The sequence below is a fragment of the Pogoniulus pusillus genome, chromosome 38, assembly GCF_015220805.1.
Source record: "Pogoniulus pusillus isolate bPogPus1 chromosome 38, bPogPus1.pri, whole genome shotgun sequence".
NCBI classification, from domain to species: Eukaryota; Metazoa; Chordata; class Aves; order Piciformes; family Lybiidae; genus Pogoniulus; species Pogoniulus pusillus.
The window spans coordinates 9,220,794-9,240,029 of record NC_087301.1 but is presented as its reverse complement, the minus strand read 5'-3'; the positions used below and the strand labels follow the sequence as shown (position 1 = coordinate 9,240,029).

Genomic DNA, 19,236 nt, shown 5'->3' with positions numbered 1-19,236 from the left:
GGAGGTTCAACAAGACCAAGGACAAGGTCATGCAGCTGGGGGGAGGCAATGCCAAGCACCAATCCAGGCTGGGCAGTGCCAGGCTGGAGAGCAGCCCTGAGGAGAGGGGCTTGGGGGTGCTGCTGGAGGAGAAGCTCAGCAGGAGCCAGCAGTGTGCACTGCAGCCCAGAGAGCCAAGCAGAGCCTGGGCTGCAGCAGCAGCAGTGTGGCCAGCAGGGCCAGGGAGGGGTTTCTGCCCCTCTGCTCTGCTCTGCTGAGACCCCAGATGGAGTCCTGCATCCAGCTCTGGAGCCCCTGGGACAAGAGGGCTCTGGAGATGCTGGAGTGTGTCCAGAGCAGGGCCAGGAGGATGCTCAGAGGGCTGCAGCAACTCTGCTGTGAGCACAGCCTGAAAGAGCTGGGGCTGTGCAGGCAGGAGCAGAGGAGGCTCCCAGGTGACCTTCTTGTGGCCTTGCAGCATCTGAAGGGGGCTCCAAAAAAGCTGGGGAGGGACTTTTGAGGCTGTGAGAGAGTGGCAGGAGTGGGGGGGATGGAGCAAAGGTGGAGGTGGGGAGAGTGAGGCTGGAGGTGAGGAGGAAGTTGTTGAGCAGGAGAGTGGTGAGAGGCTGGAATGGGCTGCTCAGGGAGGTGGCTGAGGCCCCATGGCTGGAGGTGTTTGAGGCCAGGCTGGCTGAGGCTGTGTTCCTGGGCATGGCAGGGGGCTTGGAACTGGCTGCTCCTTGTGGTCCCTTCCAACCCTGACTGGTTCTATGATTCTAATCCATGGTGTAAAAAATGCATGCAAAGGCCATTTACCAAGAAGAATATCACATATATAGATCTGATGACTGTGATTAATGGATATAGATCTGATGACTGTGATTAATGGATATAGATCTGATGACTGTGCATTAATGGATATAGATATGATGACTGTGCATTAATGGATATAGATCTGATGACTATGCATTAATGTCCTGCATTAATATACAGAACATGTATTGATAGAAGGCAGGATAAGGAACAAGCAGAGCCCAGAGGGTTAAGGAGCAGGTATTTAGAGGGCATTTGCCTACAAATAAATCACATATTGAATGTTTTTACACTGCTGCACATCTCCCCTTAGAGGGTAAAGTGAGCAGGCTCCATTAAGTAACAAAGACTGTGGGGCAGCAGAGGTATTTATTGGGGCTGTACCTGTTGATCTCTTCAGACTCCTCAGGCTCTAACCCAGGGCATTGAGTGTTGCTATCAGTACCAATATCTACAGGGAGTGATCCTCCACACACACACACCATGGGTTTGCCCCTCCTTGTTGCACCCCAGGAGGGTCTGGGGGTGCTGCTGGGTGCCTGTGTTGGGCTGGGCTGGCCTTGTTTTGGGTGCAGGCACTGTGCCACTTACCCTGTGTGTGGCTGCCCTGCTGCCTGCCTGCTCCTCCTCCTCCCTGTCCTTGGCCTCCTTCTCCTTGGCCTCCTTTGGCTCCTGAGGGAGAATCAGGAAGAGCCTGGATTTAGGTGGCATGGGACAAGAGCAGAGGAGCTGCCTGGGGCGGGGAGGGGAGTGCCAGCCCTTTGCCCCAGATACCCCAAAGTCACCAGGCGTGTGTGCAGGGAGGGTAGGGTGAGTCTTACCTGGCACAGAGGCTGGTCCTCCATCAGGGCTCCCTGTGCCACAGGGTCAACTGAGCCATCTGGTGAAGGAGGAGAAGGCTTGATGCCATGGGTTGGTGGCATGAGGGAAGGGCAAGGGGCAATGTCCCCTCAGATGGGCACATGGGGCTGGTGTGGTGCCCTAGGTGATGGGCATAAGGGCAAGCCTGGCAGCATGGACAATGAGCTCCCGAGGAAGGCCTGATGGACACATGCCCTGAACAATGGGCACATGGGGCAGGTGCAGTGGGCACAAAGCTTGACACCATGGGTGATGGGCACTGGTAAAGGCCCACCTCATGTGATGGGCACGTTAGGCAGAGCTGATGCCCCAAGCAATGGGCACATGGGGCAGGTGCCACATTCTGAGTGATAGGCACACAAGGCAGCTGCTGTGCCCTGCGTGATGGGCATATAGGCCAGGCCTGATGCCCTGGATGATGGGCACACATGGAGCAGACTTAGCTCTCTGGTGAATGAACAGATGGGGAAACCTGATGCCCTGAGCAAAGGGGTACAAGGAGCAGATCTGATGCTATGGGCCCAAGGGCAGGCTGGACACCATGGGAAATAGGCACATGGGTAGGTCTGATGGCCAGACTGGAGGGCACACAAGGCAAGCCTGACACTCTGGGTGACAGGTACAGGAAGAAGGCCTGGTGTCCTGGTGACGGGCAGGCATGATGCCACACAGGCTGGGGAAGTGGTGCAGGGATGGGCACCGCCACTCACCCTCTCTCTGCTGCAGCAGCTGCTGGAAGTGCTGAGCAGCAAAGGTCACCACGTCCAGGGGCTGTGCCCGAATCACCTCCCTCGCCAGCCCCTCCAGCAGATTCAGGAAGCCGGGAGGCAGCCGCAGGGTCCTGCAGGAGGAGGGGATGGCCATAGGAGCCTCTTCCATGTCGCCCCGCAGCAGGCACAAGCGGTGGGGTTCAAAGGTGAGCACACTGCCGGCGCCGGGACGCGAACCCGCGGCCCAGAGGGTGGGCCCGGGGGGTGGTGGGAGGCAGCAGCGCCGCTAGGGGGCGCGGCCCAACCAGCCCCCCCGCGCCTGCGCTCGGCGCCTCCAACTGCGCAGCCGCGGAGCCAGCTGGCCCCGGCCGCAGTGCGTGGTCCCGGAGCCCGTTCCCGCGGGGCCCTCCCTCCGTGCCGCTCTCTCCGCAGTCCCTCCCGGTCCCTTCCGGCCCCTGACGCCTCAGCCCCGAGCCCCGGCTCCTGCCCCGGCCCCGACCCGGCCACGCTTCGCTGCCGCCTCTGGGACACGGTCGGGACGCGGTCGCTTGGCAACGAAGGGTCCGCCCCGGGGGGCGGGGCCTGGGGCGGGGCGGGGCCTGGCAGGCAGCGGAGTCCCCCCCCGGCCCTGCTGTGTGACCCCCCCGGGATGGCGGCGTGGGTGCTGCTGGCGCTGGCTCCGGTGGCCGCAGGTAAAGGGCTGGGGGGGCCTGGGTCCCTGACCCCAGCCCCGAGGGGCGCCCTCAGAGCTCTGCTTCGGGGCCCAGACTTGCTTCAGGGTCCTTGGCACCGCCTCCTGGGACCTGCTTTGAAGGTCTTGGCACCGCCGAGACCTGTGTTAATGCTCCTTGCACCCCTGGAGCCCTGCTTAGAGACCCCTGGCACCCTCCAGCCCTTGGAACAGGGCCCTTGGCACCACCAGAGCCCTGCTTTGAGGCCTTGGCACTCTCCTGACTCCTGCTTTGACACCTTATTACCCACCAAGCCTTGCCCACTCTGAGGCACTTTGCACCCCCCTGAGCCCTGCTTTGGTGCCCTTTGCACTCCTAGCTGCTCTTTGCCACCCTTTGCACATCACAAGCCTCTCCTTGATGTCCTCTGCACCCTTCCAGCCCCTTCTCTAATACCCTCCACGTCCCCCCAGACCCTGCTTCTGATGCCTTTTACACCCTCAGCCCCTCTTCGATGTCCTTTGTGTCCCCCGCAGTCTCTCTTCGATGCCCTTTGCAGCCCCAGGCCTTTCTCAACACTCTTTACACCCTTCCAGCCCCTCTTTGCCACCCTTTGCACAGCTCCAGCCCCTCTCTGCCAGCCTTTACGCCCCCAGAGCCCCTCTTCAGCAACCTTTACACCCCCAGCCCCTTTTTTGACAATCCTCAGCCCCTGACACCGCCTGCGCCCCCGGCGCCCTCTTCAGCACCTTTAGACCCTCTCCGTCACCGTTCGCTCCCCCAGCCCCCCTCCTCAGCAGCCTTTGCACCCTGCCAGCCCCTGCCGGGCGCCCTTGGCGCGGCGCTGCCGCCGTGGGTCGGTGCTTTACGTAAGGTGGGAGCCACATGCGGCTGCTCAGCAGCCTCTCGGTCCCTCCTCCCAGCTGCTTTTTATAGCCTCCAGGCTCTTCCCCGCGTCTCGGGTTTGGTTTGGGTTTTTTTCCCTTTCCTTCTCTCCTCCGACTCAGTTTTTTATGTAACTCGGCCTCCCCGGAGCCTTGCTGCGGGAGGCGGTGGGACAGGAGCTGAGGCTGATCTCCTGCCTTAAATGCAGCCCGGGAGGGGCTGCGGAGGAGCTTCCCCATGCCCTGCAGACCTTGCCCTGACCCTCTTCCAAGCATGCCTTGATGTTCACGCCGCCAAAATGAGGCTTTTTGGAGGTGCCAGGGTTGAGAGTTGAGCTGTGGCATTGCTGTGAGAGTTTCAGGGATACATTTGCAGCCTCGTTTGGGCTAGAAGTCAAACTCCCTGGTGCCAGAGGGTGTCCTGGCTCCCGCTGCTCAGGCCTCGTTCACACCTGAGGACAGGAACTGGCAGAGGTCGTTGCCAGTTAGGTGTGCTGGTAGAAGTCCTTTTGTTTGCAGGACAGTCCAGCCTGGGGACCAGCCAGGGGGACTGTGCTTTCTGCTCCCTGCCTTTGCCTCGGTGCATCAGGCTGTTGGGTTTGCACATCAGGCACCAGGCACAGCTGAGTGCCCTGAGCTGCTGCAGCAACCTTTTGGCCCAGAGCTGGAAGGGGAGGGTGACTTGGTACCTGGCACCCAAAAGGCCTCTCAGCTGTTCCAACATCATGCTCCAAACTGGACCTCCACTGACCTACCAGGACAGTTTGTCCATCCAGGGGATTACTTAAAGCACCTACAAACTAATAACCTGTTCTGCAGTAACTGTGCTGGTAGAGTCTCTTCCCCTGCCCCAGCAGATGAGGCCAGAGAGGCAGAGATGTGGTGCTAAGGGACCCTGGGGCCTTGCACCTTGGGGCTGTAATGATCTTACAGGTCTTCTGCTTCTGTCAGATCTCTGCTTCCTTCCTCATGGCTGGTGGTTGCCATCCTCCTGCTCGCCAAACTTGCTGTGCAGGGGGAAGAACAGGTCACAGCCTATTTCTTGCGGGGCTGGGCTGACAGAGAGGTTCCCCTCCTGCTACTGGAGCATTTTAACCAAAGTCTGTATCCAGTCTCCCTCTGGCACAGGCTGCTGGGCTTTGGGTTGGGCTCTCCTGGGCACCTTGAATCATGCCACATCCTCAGCTCTGCACTGCTTTTAACCACCTGAAGCTTGGCCAGGACTGAAGGAGGCAGTGAATTAGAGCAGGACATGAAATACTCTGCATTTAAGAGGGAGTTGGAGGATTTCTCTCCTCTCCTACGAGCACAGGCTGAGAGAGTTGGGGCTCTGCAGTCTGGAGAAGAGAAGGCTTGGAGGAGACCTTGGAGTGGCCTTGCAGGATCTGAAGGGGGTTACAGGATGGCTGGGGAGGGACTATTGACAAGGTCTGGTAATGAGAGGAGGAGGAGGAATGGGTTTGAAGTGGCAGAGGGGAGATTGAAACTGAATGTGAGGAAGAAGTGAGGCTGGTGAGAGACTGGCACAGGTAGCCCAGGGAGGTGTTCAGGACCAGGTGGGATGAGGTCTTGAGCAAGCTGTTCCAATGGCAGGTGTCCCTGCCTATAGCAGGGGGCTTGGGGCTGGCTGAGCTTTGAGATCCCTTCCAACCTGAACCTTTCTATGCTTCTATGATCTCTGTCCTTGCTCTGTGCCTCTTGGAGGTGACATTTGTGCCGTCTGATCCCAGGGGCACTGCTGGGCTTCGCCTCCTACTACGGTGACCACATGGTGCTGCAGAAGGAGCCAGCAGGGGCTGTGGTGTGGGGCTACGGTGAGCCGGGGGCCACGGTGACCTTGGCTCTCTCCAGGGAGGGTGGCATCGTCGTCATGAAGAAGCTGGTGACAGTGAAAGGTCTGTCCTGGACCCTCAGCAGGCAGCTGACTGCTGGCCTGGGGGCTGGGCAGCACTGTGGCTCCCCAGTGGCTGCCTGCCTGTGTCCAGCTGCTGCCCTGGGCTGGCAGAGGTGACAGTGCCGCTGGCGGCTCCAGCTCCTGCACCCCCAGGGCTGCTTTTCCCCTCTGCAGAAGGTCTGAGAAGGGCTCAGCCGTCCTTGTCCCTGCCTGCAGCAGCCTCTGCTCACTTCGGTTTCCCACCAGCGGGATCCCAGCAGCAGGAGCCTGCAGTGGGAGGCACAGCGTAGGCCTGAGCCCGGCGCTGAGGCTGCAGAGGGAGCTGGGGGTGGATTCAGCTCCGCTCCCTGTCAAATCCATCTCCGGGGAAATCTCCAGAGCTGCTTTTTTGGCTGCATCCCTCCCCAACAGAGGATCCTGCTGGGGATCTCTGAGTCCTGAAGGACGTCACCTTCACAGGTAGAACCTTCCTGGAGGGCTTGGAAGTATCTCAGTGTGAGTTGTGGGGCTGCTTATCACCTTTTGGGAGGTGAAAGCGGTGCCCAAAGGGCTCCCCCACAAGCTGGAGAGCCTGGAGGCGTCTTGTGAGAGAGCAGAGATCTGCTGCTGCCAGGAGATCTGCAGGGTCCGGGCCCAGCCGAGCAGCAAATCCACGCTGAGCTCCAGCAGAATATCTTTGCGCCTCGGCTCCGCGCCTCTAAAATTAGCAGGAGCCATCTCGGTGTCACACATGCACACACCAAGCTGCTCCTGCAGTCGAGTTGCTCCCAGCAGCTTCTGCTCTGACACACATTTGTCTGCGAGATTTTCGGTTTAACCCTTCGGTTGCTGCAGGAGGAGCAAGCTGCGGGAGCAGGAAAGACCTTCTGATGGCAGAGAGCTTCCGAGATCCATGGCCCCAGCCTGGCTCCCTGCTGGGGAAGCTTCCCCTCAGTGCCTGTCTGTCCACTCATCAAACCTCTTCACAAAGGTCTGGAGGTCTTTGTGGGGGCTGTGGAAGGCAAAGTGCATCCTCTTCTTCCAGGGCCTTCTGGGACGTGGACAGCTGTCCTGGAGCCCATGGCTCAGGGTGGTCCCTACGAGCTGACAGCCGCACAGGGCCTGCAGAATGCGACGCTGCAGGACGTCTACTTCGGGGACGTGTGGCTGTGCAGTGGGCAGAGCAACATGGCAATGACAGTGCTGCAGGTGGGCACCCGCGGGCTCGGGAGCTTCCCAGCCGCGGGCCGGGCCGGGCAGCTCCTGGGGTGCTGCCAACTCTCCCCTAGATCGCCAATGCCAGCCGGGAGCTGGCTGCTGCCGCTCGCTACCCCCACGTCCGCCTCTTCGCCGCGGCTCCTGCCCGCTCCGACGTGGAGCTGCAGGACCTGGAGCGCATCGACCTGCCCTGGGCCGTCCCCACGGCTGGTGAGCCCCTCCCCAAGGCCCTGCGGGTGGCCTCTTCTCTTCTGCCTGTTGTAACCCCCTGGCTCTCGGGCAGCAAACCTGGGCCACGGCAACTTCACCTACTTCTCGGCCGTCTGCTGGCTGCTGGGCCGTGCCCTCTACGACGCCCGGCGATACCCCGTGGGGCTGGTGCAGGCGGCCTGGCCGGGGACCCCCATCGAGGCTTGGTCCTCCCGGAGGGCTCTGCGGGCCTGTGGGCTCCTGGAGGACACAGGGAGGTGAGAGTCGAGGCAGTGGGAGCAGCTCCTGCCTCCTGCCATGCTGGTTTTGGGGGCAGTCGCTCATGGGGGGCATCCTGCATCCTTCCCATCCCATTTCCCCTCCCAAAGCCTCCCTGCTGCTGCCTCCTGGCATCGTCTTGCTTGCTCTGGGTAAAATCCTCTCACCTCAGTGCCCAAGTGGGGTGTGGGAGGAGGAAGAGGAGCCCAGCACTCCCCTTTGCATGGTGCCTGCTCTACCTCCACCCCTCGCGTTTTGGCTCCCCCTTAAGCCCAGCGTTGCCTCCTTGTGTCTCCCCCAGCCAGCTGCCGTCGGGGCCGCAGGCGCCCTCGGTGCTGTGGAACGCCATGGTCCACCCCCTGCTCCGCATGGCGCTGCGCGGCCTTGCCTGGTACCAAGGCAAGCCCCCAGGGCGGGAGGGTCTGGGGGTGTTTCCCCTCCCTGAGGCGGGAGAAGCCCCACGGCAGCCCCCCAGGCTCTCACCACGCCGGGTTCGGTGGCAGGCGAGGCCAACGTCCTCCTGCACAGGGAGCAGTACAGCTGCAGCTTCCCCGCGCTCATCGCCGACTGGCGCCGCACTGCCCACGCTGCCTCGGCCGGGCAGAGCCTGCCCCTGCTGCCCTTCGGCTTCGTGCAGGTGAGGAGCAGCGCCCCAGGGCACCCGTGTGAGCCCCCCGGCAGCGAGGAGGATGGGAGGGCTGCTGGCCTGGCCTCACTGGTGCAGAAGGGCATGGAGCAAATCATCTTAAGTGGCATCGCGTGGGACACGCAGGGGCTCAGGCACAGTCCGTGTCGGGGCAGGAGGGGAGAGCCCTGCTTGGGCAGCCACATCTGCTTCCATGACCTGCAGAGTGGGAGAGGGCCAGGCTGTGGCTGTGGCCAGATGGAATTGTGCCCCGCAGCACCCCCCTGGAGAAGATGCCGGCTCGGAGGGGTGGGTGCTGCACTGGGTAACAGCTGGCCCCGAGGGTGCTGGGGAATGGAGCTGAACCAGCTGGGGGCTGCTCACAGATGGTGTCCCCAGGGCTCAGCTTCAGCAATGATCTGGACAGGACTGAAGCTCCCGCAGGCAGTGTGCAGATGGCACCAAGCTGGGTGGCTGTGCTCTGCTGCAGGGTTGGAGGCTCTGCAGAGGGACCAGGCCAGGCTGCATGGATGGGCCAAGGGCAATGGGATGAGGTTCAGCAAGGCCCAGGGCTGGGTCCTGCCCCTGGGGCACAGCAGTCCCAGGAGAGCTCCAGGCTGGGGCAGAGTGGCTGGAAAGTGCCCAGCAGGAAAGGCCCTGGGGGTGCTGGGTGGCAGCAGCTAAAGGGGAGCCAGGGAGTGCCCAGGTGGGCAGGAAGGGCAGCAGCAGCCTGGCCTGGCTCAGCAGTGGTGTGGGCAGCAGGAGCAGGGCAGGGATTGTGCCCCTGGGCTGGGCACTGCTGAGGCCACCCCTTGAGTGCTGGGTTCAGCTGTGGGCCCTGAGTGCCAGGAGGACACTGAGGAGCTGGAGCAGGGCCAGAGAAGGGCAGCAAAGGTGGGGAAGGGTCTGGAGAAGAGGGCTGGGGAGGGGCAGCTGGGGGTGCTGAGCGTGGAGCAGAGGAGGCTGAGAGGAGACCTCATTGCTCTCTGCAGCTCCCTGCCAGGAGCCTGCAGCCAGCTGGGGTTGGGCTCTGCTGCCAGGGAACAAGGGACAGGACAAGAAGAAATGGCCTCAGGTTGCCCCAGAGGAGGTTTGGGTTGGCCATGAGAAACAATTTCTTCCCCTCGAGGGTTCTCCAGGCCTGTTCCAGGCTGCCCAGGGCAGTGGTGGAGTCTCCATCCCTGGAGTGATTTCAGAGACCTGGAGCTGTGGTGCTGAGTGCCCTGGGTTGTTGGTGCCCTGGCACTGCTGGTAGATGTTGGACTCCATGATCTCAAAGGTGTCTTCTGTGACCCTCCTCTGGGGACAGTGCTGTGATGCTCAGGGTACTGTCACTCATCCCTTCACACCCCAAAAGACAGTGGCAGGGAGGGGATGCAGCAAACACCTGGATAAATACTTTTGGGATGCTGAGCCCTTTCCCCAGTCTGATGAGTCCTGATGGGGTGCTGAGCCCCTTCTCGGCTGGATGAATCCTGCCGGGGTGCTGAGCTCCTTCCCGGCTGGATGAATCCTGCCGGGGTGCTGAGCCCCTTCCTGGCTGGATGAATCCTGCCAGGGTGCTGAGCCCCTTCTCGGCTGGATGAATCCTGCCGGGGTGCTGAGCCCCTTCTCGGCTGGATGAATCCTGCCGGGGTGCTGAGCCCCTTCTCGGCTGGATGAATCCTGCCGTGGTGCTGAGCCCCTTCTCGGCTGGATGAATCCTGCCGGGGTGCTGAGCCCCTTCTCGGCTGGATGAATCCTGCCGTGGTGCTGAGCCCCTTCTCGGCTGGATGAATCCTGCCAGGGTGCTGAGCTCCTTCTCGGCTGGATGAATCCTGCCGGGGTGCTGAGCCCCTTCTCGGCTGGATGAATCCTGCCGTGGTGCTAAGCCCCTTCCTGGCTGGATGCATCCTGCCGGGGTGCTGAGCCCCTTCCTGGCTGGATGCATCCTGCTGGGGTGCTGAGCTCCTTCCCGGCTGCTCCTTGCCCCGCAGTTGTCCACCTACCGCCGGCAGAGCCCTGACGATAGCTTCGCGCGGCTGCGCTGGCACCAAACGGCCGACCTGGGGGTGGTGCCCAACGCCAGGATGCCCAACACCTTCATGGCCGTGGCCATGGACCTGGGCGATGAGCATTCCCCCTACGGCAGGCGAGTGCGGGCGGCGGGGCCCGGGCCCGCAGCTGGAGCTCTCAGTGACCGCTGCCTCCCTCCTCTTCCTCGGCAGCATCCACCCCCGGGACAAGCAGACCGTGGCCCTGCGGCTGCAGCTGGGTGCCAGGGCGGTGGCGTACGGGGAGCGGTCCCTCGTGTTCCAGGGGCCGTACCCGGCCCGTGCCACCCTGGAGGTGACCAAGGGGCTGCTGAACGTCACCTACAGCCAGGAGCTGCTCTGGCGGCGGAGGGACGCGGCAGGCTTCGAGGTAAGGAGGGGAAGGCTTCTGCCCTGGCTGGCACAGGGCAGCCCACGCTGATGGAGGCTTCTTCCCCACCCAGGTTCGCTGCTCCAGCCAGCGCGGGTGGGTGCCAGCGCCGGTGGTGGCAGTGGGGTCCCGCACGGTGACACTGGCCCTGGCAGGCTGCGGGCCGCTGGTGCTGGGCTTGCGCTACGCCTGGGCAGAGTGGCCCTGTGACTACCAGGCCTGTGCCCTCTACAACAGCCAGGGGCTGCCTGCACCTCCCTTCCTCCTGGACACCTCCAGGGGAGCCTCGGGGAGAGCCCAAGCGGCCGGGAGCAAGGAGCTGCTGCTGCTCCCCAGCTCCTGACAGCTGGGGGGCAGTAGGCAAGGGCAGGCTGGGGCAGCTCACACCTGCTGGGGGTGGTGGCACCGAGGCTCTGCCAGCTGCGGGTGGCTGCTTTGTGTCCTACTTCCCAGCTTTGTGGCCTGAAGTCAAGGCTGCAAAAGGGGTTGGCAGGGGTGAGGAAACCAATTTAACTGACATCCATCTAACTGAGGTGAAGATGAGCAGCAGGACACAGAGGTGGGGGCAGAACCCCTCACTGCTGCTCCTTACTGCCCTCAGAGATGTGGCAGGGGGTAAGGGGGCAGAGGAGCTCTACCATAACCAGTCCACAGCTGGACGCTGAGGCTGGCAGCTGCTGGTTTGTGGCAGCTCAGTGTCCTCCACCTCCCTCTGTTGACGATTCATTAATAAAAGTGTTTGGTTCATCCTTGGATCCTTTTTTCCCCTCGGAGCATCCTTTAGGCTTCCAGTTAATGGTTGGACTCTTAAAAGGTCTTTCTCAACCCAAACAATTCCATGATTCCCAACTTACTGCCCTAGAAGCCAGGAGATCTGTGCGGAAGAGGCAGAAGGTGGCATCTGCCCTACTCAGAGTGAGACATCCCAGAGGGTCTCTGCTCCCCACTTTAGATGTTGTTTTGCTGGATAAACATAAGGAGAGGCTCCCCCATCCCAGGAAGAGAACAGCTGAGCTCAGCTCGGGATGGATCCAAACTTGTTTAATGCACTGGAGGAAGGAGTGGATCAAACTGGATCCCTAGGATCCTGCCTGCTCCTGGAGGGGTCAAGCAGAGCCGAATGAGTCCCGGGAGGGTTTTCCCAGCGCTTCCACTCCAGGTTTCACTTCTGGGCAGAGAGAGGAAGAGGAGGAGGTCAGCGAAGTGGGCAAACCGCAGCAGCCCAGAGGCGGCTGTGCCGGCCCCGCCGTTGCCAGGCCAACGCGGCTGCTGCAGCCAGCTCGGCTCCGGCGCTTCCTTACAGTCGCAGCCTTCGGACTGCAGTTTGGGACCGGGAAAGGAGCCTGGAATCCTGGATTCAGTCCTGCCCAGGGCGAGCCACTGGCAGAGCCTCAGCATCACTGCTGTGGGAGTCAGGAATTGAAGAGGGGGACAAAAGGGGCACCCCCACAGGTCCTTCAAAGTGGGACAGGGATGAGGCTCAGCCTTGGAGATCCAGCTCCAGCTTCCCACTAGGAGAAGGGGGCAGGAATAGTCCCTTCAGCATCAGCCCCCAAGGAGTCCAAGCTCCTCCTTCCCAAAAATGGAGACCCCCTCCAGCACCCACCCAGTGTTGCCCAGAGCTTAGATGGAAGCCTCAGGCTCCACTTTCTGTTCCTATAGCAACTCCCACCCCCGCGCCGGCATCGCAGCCTGGCTCCTGCAATCCAGCCCCGGCTCTACCCGGAACTGGCGACCACTGGCACCAGAACTCTGCAGGCCCTGGCTCCAGGGGAAGGATCCCAATCCCTGCAGGGTGGGGACTGGGGAGTCAAGGGCTGGGGTTTCGGAGCCCAAAGGCTGGGATTTGGGATGCAAGAGGAGCAGGAGGAAGCTGTCTCTACTGAACAAGCACACCTCGAGCCCCGCCGTTGGAGAGGGAAGCACTGCCTTCGGCCTCAGGGTGTTTGGGTTTGGTGGCCTCCAGCCCAGCCAGCAGTGTCATGAAGTCCACCACGGTGTCGATGTCCTCCCTGTTGGGGGTGGCTTCCTTCAGGGCACTGACAGCGTTGAGGCGGCTGAAGGAGGTGAGGTGTGAGATGTTGGCACGGAGGAAGAGCAGGATGATGTTGAGGTCGTTGACAGGGCAGGTGAGCATCTTGCGGCTGAGGAGGTCGAAAGCAGGCAGCATCTCGTAGACAGAGAGCAGACCCTTGTCCCACTGGCACAGCTGCAGGGCGCCATAGATGACAACAGGGACGAGGAGGACGTAGACGCTGCCCAGGGAGAGGCTGGTGAGCTGGAAGGTGGAGTAGAAGAGCAGCTTGCAGGGGATGAGGGGGGGGATGTGGGGCTCTGCCTGGAGCAGCCCCGTTTTGATGGAGCAGCTGAATTCATCCTGGAAGAAGACGTTGAGGTGGAGGAAGACCAGGTAGAGGCAGGTGGCGGCCAAGAAGAGGAGCAGGAGGAGGTTCCTCAGGATGTAGACGAAGGCCAAGGCGTGGGCGCGCTGCTTGCAGGCCAGGTACCGCTCCAGCAGCGGGAACTCGAAGTAGCGCTGGCGGCGAGCCCTGAGGGCACCCAGAGCAGTCAGAGCCACCCGCCCCACGCCCCGGCACCCCGCCCGGCTCCACCCTCAGCGTGCAGGGACTCCAGAGGGCTGCCTGCTGGCCTAACCTCTCATACTCCTCCCAGAAGCTCTCGGGCTCAGCGCTGGCCTGCTGGACCTTCCTCATGTGCTGCACCAGGCGCACGGAGCGGTTGTAGGACTTGTCCAGCTCATCGATGATGAAGAGGAGGTCGCAGTGCAGGGCGGGGGCGGCTGCGTAGCGCCACAGCAGGTAGGGCAGGTACATCAGCACCGCCACCACCAGCAGTGAGTAGGGGAAGACCTGGGCAAGGGGACAAGGAGATGTCAGATGGTGACCCAAATGGGAGCTGAGGGCACCTTGACCTGAGCTTGGGCCATACCTTGAGCACCCAGAGGGACTTGGTGAGAGGCTGTCCCTCAGCGTCATAGCCGTGGTGGAGCAGGGAGTCCCAGCAGGCTGTGTCAACGTAGGCAGCCTGCTTCCCAGTGAAGTTGGTGGGAGAGAAGCAGCTGATCTGGGAGCCTGGAGGTGAGGAGGAGGAGGGTGACCCTTAGCCACAGGTGCACACTGGGCCAAGGTGCCAGTGGAGAGCCCACAGAAAGCCTTTTCTGTGCTCAGTCTGGGGCTGTGCTTCCCAAGCCAGGACTGCTCCATCGCTTCCTGCACACAAACCTTTGAACATGGTGGAGGAACTGGAGAGCAGCCAGGAACTGGAGCCAGGCCAAATCCCCACAGGGATGTTAGCCGAGGCCAGATTTAGACTGAGGCCACAAGGCACCATCAATGCAACCCTCTGTGCTGCCTGACCAGCCCCTGCCAGCACCTTCCTCCTCGGAAACAGCCCCTAGCACCCAAAGGTGCTGGGGGCAAGCAGCTGGGGGGGCAGCATCGATTCACTTTCCCAACACCAATGACTCAGGAAACCAAATCAATAAACACCCCTGGAGACAAAACAGCTCCCGAACGAGCCTGCTCCACCTCGGGCTGTGACCACCAGGGGTTTGCAGCGACCAAACCACCACCAGCAGCTGCTGGGGACTCAAAGACCCCCAAAGTCCCCCAGCTTACCGGCAGAGAACTCGCGGGCGAAGGCCAAGGAGACGAGGCAAAGAGGCAGCCCCACGGTGACGAACTTCAGCAGGCGGTCGCTGGGCAGCTCCAGCCGTAGCCGCCGAGTGCGCGCCCCGCCGGGCTCCGGCAGCAGCGCGTCCGACAGCATGAACTCGGCGGCCGTGTGTGACAGCGACATGCTGCTGGCCGGGACAGGCGTCTGCCGCTGCTGCTGCTGCTGCTGCTGCTCTCTGAGGGACACTGAACGGCTGAAGCTCCGAACTGGGCTGTAAACGAGAGCTTGAGGCGATGGTAATGACAGGGGGGACCTTGGTGGAAATAGCACCCCCCAAAATAGCTAAAAGGCAACCACGTCCCTCCCTGGCCACAGCCACTCCCTTGCTGCCAGTGGTTTTAGGTCCCTCTCTCATAAGTTGATGTATTTTTGGGCCCACATTCAAGGGGTGTGGAGCTCCCCAGAGATTTTTCAGCCCACCTTTGTGAGCAGAGAGCTGGGACACAGGGAATTACCCTACCAAGAAGCCCCAGCCAGGTCCACAGCGGGGCACAGAGACATTTCCAGCACCCAAATCAGCCAGAGGGGCTGGAGGATGTCCCAGTGCCCACATCTAGGGGCAGGCAAAGAGACACCAAACGCTGGTGGGCACCATTCTGAGGCTGCCCAGCTTTTCAGCCTTCCCATTCTCCTTCCCCCATGCCCTGAGGAGGCATCTGGTTCCACAGCAAGATCCTGAAGGAGAAGGATCCTGGTAACAGGATCTAGAAACAAGCAGTAAGGAAATCAGAAGAGGTGGTGGGACGGGAAAGAGCCTCCTGAAGTGGAGCTGCTCCCAAAATCCCATGCCAACGGCTCTGGCAGCACAGAGCAGAGGGAGTCCCGGAGCTGCCCAGCCAAGCCGAGTGGAGGAAATCCTCTGGGCACAGCCAGACAGCCCCCAGGAGCTGCCAAATTGAGCTTTCGATGGATTTTGGAATGAGTGAGTCTCCAAATCCAAGTGTGGAATGCCAGGACGGGAGGAGAAGCTGCTGACAGCTCTAGGCAGCCCTCAAACCAGGAGGGACAGCGGCCAGGGACTGAGCTCCACCAGGCTGAGCACACAGACACGACCCTCGGCAGACACTGCGACCGTTTATTGCTCACCAAGTTCAAAGCAGGGACTGGACCAAAGCCAGCTTCTGCCCAACCTCATTTGTCCAGACAAGAGGCTCTGCAGCCACCCTCCTGCCCCACATCAAGGCCAGCACAGGCAGGTACCTGCTCCGAAGCCACCAACATGAGTACCGAAACAGGAGGCCTCTGGTGGACTTCATGCCACTGCTGGCTGCAAGGTGGAGCCCGAGTGGCCCACGTGCTGGAGGGGAGAGGGATGGCAGCAGCACTCCAGGCCCTGCCTCCTCAGTCTCTGCTGATGTCCAGCTCCAGCTTCTCCAGCGTCTTCTGGAAGAAGGGGGGAGGCTTGCAGACGAGGTCGAGCTGCTGGCCCAGCGGCAGACAGAGCCGGCGGGCGTGGAGGTGCAGGGGCAGGTGCCGAGCCTTGCTCTGCTGCAGCCTCAGCCTCCTCAAGGTGACCTCGGGGAGCTTCTGTGTGAGGACAGAGCACAGCTCTTCCACACCCTCATCTCTTCAGCTGGCACTTAACCCCAGCCCGGGAGGAGCTGGGGGCACAGAGGGGATGGATCCAGCTCCAGGAGCTGCCTTACCTGTGGTGCCAGCTTGCTCCAGTGGGAATATTTGTGATCCCCCAGGATGGGGCAGCCCAAGCCATAGGCCAGGTGGACCCGGATCTGGTGCTTCACCCCTGAGAGGAGCAGAAACAGTGAAGTAGTGGAGCAGGTTGCTAGAGATGGAGTGGAGGCTCTGTCCCTGGAGTCATTCAGGGTCATCCTTGATGGGGCCCTGAGCAGCCTAATCTAGTTGGGGATGTCCCTACTGACTGCAGTGGGGTTGAAGAAGGATCACAGAATCATTGCATGGTTTGGGCTGGAAGGGTCCTTAAAGATTATCTAGTTCCAAGCCTGCTGCCAGGGGTTAGGGTCAGGGTCACCAGCCCAGGTTGCTCAAGGCTTCATCCAACCTGGCCTCGAACACCTCCAGGAAGGAGGCATCAACAACCTCCCCAGGAACCTGTTCCAGTGCCTCCCCACTCTCACCAGGAAGAATTTCTTTCTGACTTCTTTCTTCTCTGAGGGTCCAACTCAGTGCACTCTGTGATTCTGTGAGAGGTGACCAGCAGCTGCACCAGACCTCAGCTCCCAGCGCCCCCCTCCCATGGCTACTCCCGTGCCGAAATCACCACAGAGCAGCTTGGCTACAAACCACCACCCCGGGGGTGGTTTATTCCCAGAACTCAACCCAAAAATGACTTCATGTCTGCAGAGCTGCAGGGAAAGCCCTGCAGTGCTGGGGACAGCTCACCCGTGATGGGCTGCAGCTCCAGCAGGGAGCAGGCGGCGGCAGTGGCCAGGCAGCGGTAGCGAGTCACAGCGCTCTCGGCGCCGCGCTCCCTGCGCGTCCTCACCTCCCTCCCGTCCTCCGGCCGCAGGCGGTAGCTGGGGGCCAGCGTCATCTGAGGCGGGTAGAGAGGGTGAGCCCGGGGCAGGGAGCAGGGAGCGGCGGCCCGCAGGCTGTGTGGCTCACCTTGTAGTGTGACTGGTGGCTCTGCACCTCCTTCTCCACCATGGGGATCTCCACCACACCCTCGGCAGGGTCAGGCTCCCCCAGGCTAATTGCCCTGGTGAAGGAAAGCAGAGGTCCAGGGTGGAGGGTGGGGGTTACATCAGTGGGAGAGGAACCTTCCCTACAGCCCTCTTCCCATCACACTGGCTCACAAAAAGAGGCTTGAGGAAAGATAAACACTCAGTGTTTCTAGAGCCCCACATCCTGGTGCCCCAGCCCTTCTTCAGGCACCACAGCCCCTTCTGGCTGTCCCTTCAGCTCTTCTCCAGACTCTTCACAACCCCTTCTGGCTGTCCCTTCAGCCCTTCTCCAGACTCTTCACACCCCCTTCTGATCTTTCTTCAAACCCTTCAAAGCTGCTTAATTGTCCCTTCAGCCCTTCTCCAGACCCTTCTTATCCCCCTCTGCCAGTCCCCTCAGCCACTCCTCAAACCCTTCTTTAAACCTTTTGAAGCCACTTCTCCACCCAGCCCTTTCCTACCAGTAGATCTTCTCCACCTGCCGGGTCTTGAAGAGGAGCCGGATCCTGTCTGCCACCTCCTTGCTCCGTGCCAGCACCATCACGCCGGTGGTCTCTTTGTCCAGCCGGTGGCAGAGGTGGAGTGGCTCAGCTTTCATGTTCTCCAACATCTTGGCCAAAATTGGCAGCACATCAGTGATGCAGTTCTTGACCCCAGGGCCTCCTGCAGAACCCACAGGCAAAGGAGTCAGGGCAGAAGCTCAAAACACAAGATGGAGGCAGCGACACAAAGGTGCCGGAGTCCCCAGACGCCTCCCCAGGGAGGAAAGCTCAGCCAGGGGAGGATGGAGAGAGGATGCTCCATCAGCACCGTTCCAGCCTCTGCAGCAGCAGCACTGCTGCTGTGCGCTCACCGTGCACGGGCAGGCCGTAGGGTTTGTTGATCACCACAATCTCCTCGTTCTGGAACAAGGTCCCCTCCTTGAGGATCTTGGCCAGCACGTTGGGGTGCAGCTGCTGCAGCCGCCTGCCCAGCGTGGCCAGCTGCCGCACCCGCCTCTGCGCCGCGTCCTGGGGCGCCTGGGGGAGCAGAAACGGCCCTCAGTGGGGGGTGAGCAGCTCTTGGCTTTCACATGCCTCTGCCTGACCCGCACTTGCTTCCCACCTGCCCAGTGCTGCAGTGTGCACGGCCAGAGTCACAGACCCGTTTTGGACGGAACAGAGCTTTCAGAGCATGAACCCAGCACTGCCAGGTCACCACCACACCAGGGCCCTCAGCACAGCTCCCAGACACCTCCAGGGATGGACTGTCTCCAGGAACATCACATTTTGGAAAGTGAAATTCGGTGCTAGGCTCTTTCCTGCATCTTATAACCTCCAATTCTTGCCTTCTACCTGCAAAAATTTGCTTGGTCTCAAAAATGCTTCTCTCTGCTTCCAGCTCCTGCGAGGAAAGTGCCAGCCCTGAACTCCAGGCATCCTCTGACCGACTCCAGGAACCTCACACGTTGGGAAAGAAAATCTGCCTAGGCCCTGGGCAGCCCCTGAAAGGGCTGAAATTGTTCCTCATGTTCAACCTCAACCTGCCCTGCTGCCGCTGCAGGCCTTTTCCTCTCGTCCTATCACTCGTTTCTTGGGGACAAGAGACCAATCCCCACCTCGTGTCAACCTCCTTTCAGGGCACAACCAGAAGGTTTCCCCTCAGCCTCCTCTTCTCCAGCAAGGTCCCTCAGCCCCTCCCCAAAAGCTCTCCAGACCCTTCCCCACCTTTGCTGCCCTTCTCTGGCCCTGCTCCAGCTCCTCAGTGTTCTCCTGGCACTCAGGGCCCACAGCTGAACCCAGCACTCAAGGGGTGGCCTCAGCAGTGCCCAGCCCAGGGGCAGAATCCCTGCCCTGCTCCTGCTGCCCACACCACTGCTGAGCCAGGCCAGGCTGCTGCTGCCCTTCTTGCCCACCTGGGCACCCCCTGGCTCCCCTTCAGCTGCCGCTGCCAGCACCCAGCTCTTCTCCCGCAGGGCACTGTCCAGCCGAGCTGCCTCCAGCCTAGAGCGTTCATGCGGTTGTGCCCCGAGGGCAGGGCGCTCGGCCCCGTGAAGCCGCATCCGACCCACACCGGGCCCGGGCCGCCCGCGGGGCCGGCGGAGCTGCAGCCGCTCAGCCTCTCCCCTCAGCATCCGCCCGGGCCGCGCTATGGCTCCCCGCTCACCTCTCGCTTCTCCTCCTCCCTTTTTCGCGCCCGCAGCCGCTCCGCCAGCTCCTCGGCCCGGGGGGCCTCCGCCGCCGCCCGCCGGCCGCTGCTGGCTGCCCGCACAGCCCAGCCCCCGCCGGCCCCGAGCCGCCGCCACAGCCCGCAGCCGCCGCCGGCCGCCGCCATCTTCCTGCCGCCCTCCCTCCTCCCCCTTCCGACCAATGGCGGCGGCGCGGGGGCGGCACTGCGGCGCCTACGCCGAATCA

The 19,236-nt window shown here is 61.7% G+C and overlaps 4 protein-coding genes across 14 annotated transcripts; 1 reads left to right on the top strand and 3 right to left on the bottom strand.

Moving 5' to 3' along the window:
• Positions 1–1,136: 1,136 nt before the first annotated feature.
• Positions 1,137–3,824, bottom strand: SPA17 (sperm autoantigenic protein 17). Of its 2 annotated transcripts, XR_010308737.1 has the most exons (4): positions 3,784–3,824; positions 2,364–2,494; positions 1,614–1,672; positions 1,365–1,464 (listed from the first exon to the last, which is right to left on the bottom strand). XR_010308737.1 is itself a non-coding variant. In XM_064173191.1 (3 exons), exons 1-3 carry the CDS (start codon positions 2,530–2,532, stop codon positions 1,231–1,233), a joined length of 462 nt encoding a protein of 153 aa, XP_064029261.1. In that variant the 5' UTR covers positions 2,533–2,905; the 3' UTR covers positions 1,137–1,230. The 2 variants fall into 2 exon arrangements, 1 of the variants encoding a protein (XP_064029261.1); XM_064173191.1 differs by lacking the exon at positions 3,784–3,824 and having other exon boundaries at positions 1,137–1,464; positions 2,364–2,905.
• Positions 2,960–11,252, top strand: SIAE (sialic acid acetylesterase). Of its 7 annotated transcripts, XM_064173178.1 has the most exons (10): positions 2,960–3,055; positions 5,649–5,813; positions 6,837–7,000; positions 7,081–7,219; positions 7,293–7,476; positions 7,779–7,876; positions 7,981–8,114; positions 10,079–10,233; positions 10,310–10,505; positions 10,579–11,252. In XM_064173178.1, exons 1-10 carry the CDS (start codon positions 3,013–3,015, stop codon positions 10,846–10,848), a joined length of 1,548 nt encoding a protein of 515 aa, XP_064029248.1. In that variant the 5' UTR covers positions 2,960–3,012; the 3' UTR covers positions 10,849–11,252. The 7 variants fall into 7 exon arrangements, with proteins under 7 accessions (XP_064029248.1, XP_064029251.1, XP_064029246.1 ...); XM_064173181.1 differs by lacking the exon at positions 10,079–10,233 and having other exon boundaries at positions 10,579–10,815; XM_064173176.1 differs by having other exon boundaries at positions 5,649–5,732; positions 6,837–7,219; positions 10,079–10,505.
• A 273-nt stretch (positions 11,253–11,525) lies between these two features.
• On the bottom strand, positions 11,526–15,175 carry PANX3 (pannexin 3). 4 transcript variants are annotated; one of them, XM_064173187.1, is made up of 6 exons: positions 14,144–15,175; positions 13,455–13,597; positions 13,161–13,375; positions 12,402–13,054; positions 11,807–12,016; positions 11,526–11,673 (listed from the first exon to the last, which is right to left on the bottom strand). In XM_064173187.1, coding segments are annotated over exons 1-6 (1,404 nt in total). In that variant the 5' UTR covers positions 14,325–15,175; the 3' UTR covers positions 11,526–11,671. The 4 variants fall into 4 exon arrangements, with proteins under 4 accessions (XP_064029257.1, XP_064029255.1, XP_064029256.1 ...); XM_064173185.1 differs by having other exon boundaries at positions 11,526–12,016; XM_064173186.1 differs by having other exon boundaries at positions 11,526–11,905.
• An 87-nt stretch (positions 15,176–15,262) lies between these two features.
• Positions 15,263–19,171, bottom strand: RPUSD4 (RNA pseudouridine synthase D4). The gene is made up of 7 exons (XM_064173190.1): positions 18,989–19,171; positions 17,697–17,862; positions 17,305–17,506; positions 16,785–16,878; positions 16,563–16,713; positions 15,848–15,945; positions 15,263–15,728 (listed from the first exon to the last, which is right to left on the bottom strand). Exons 1-7 carry the CDS (start codon positions 19,154–19,156, stop codon positions 15,543–15,545), a joined length of 1,065 nt encoding a protein of 354 aa, XP_064029260.1. The 5' UTR covers positions 19,157–19,171; the 3' UTR covers positions 15,263–15,542.
• Between the last annotated feature and the right edge of the window lie 65 nt (positions 19,172–19,236).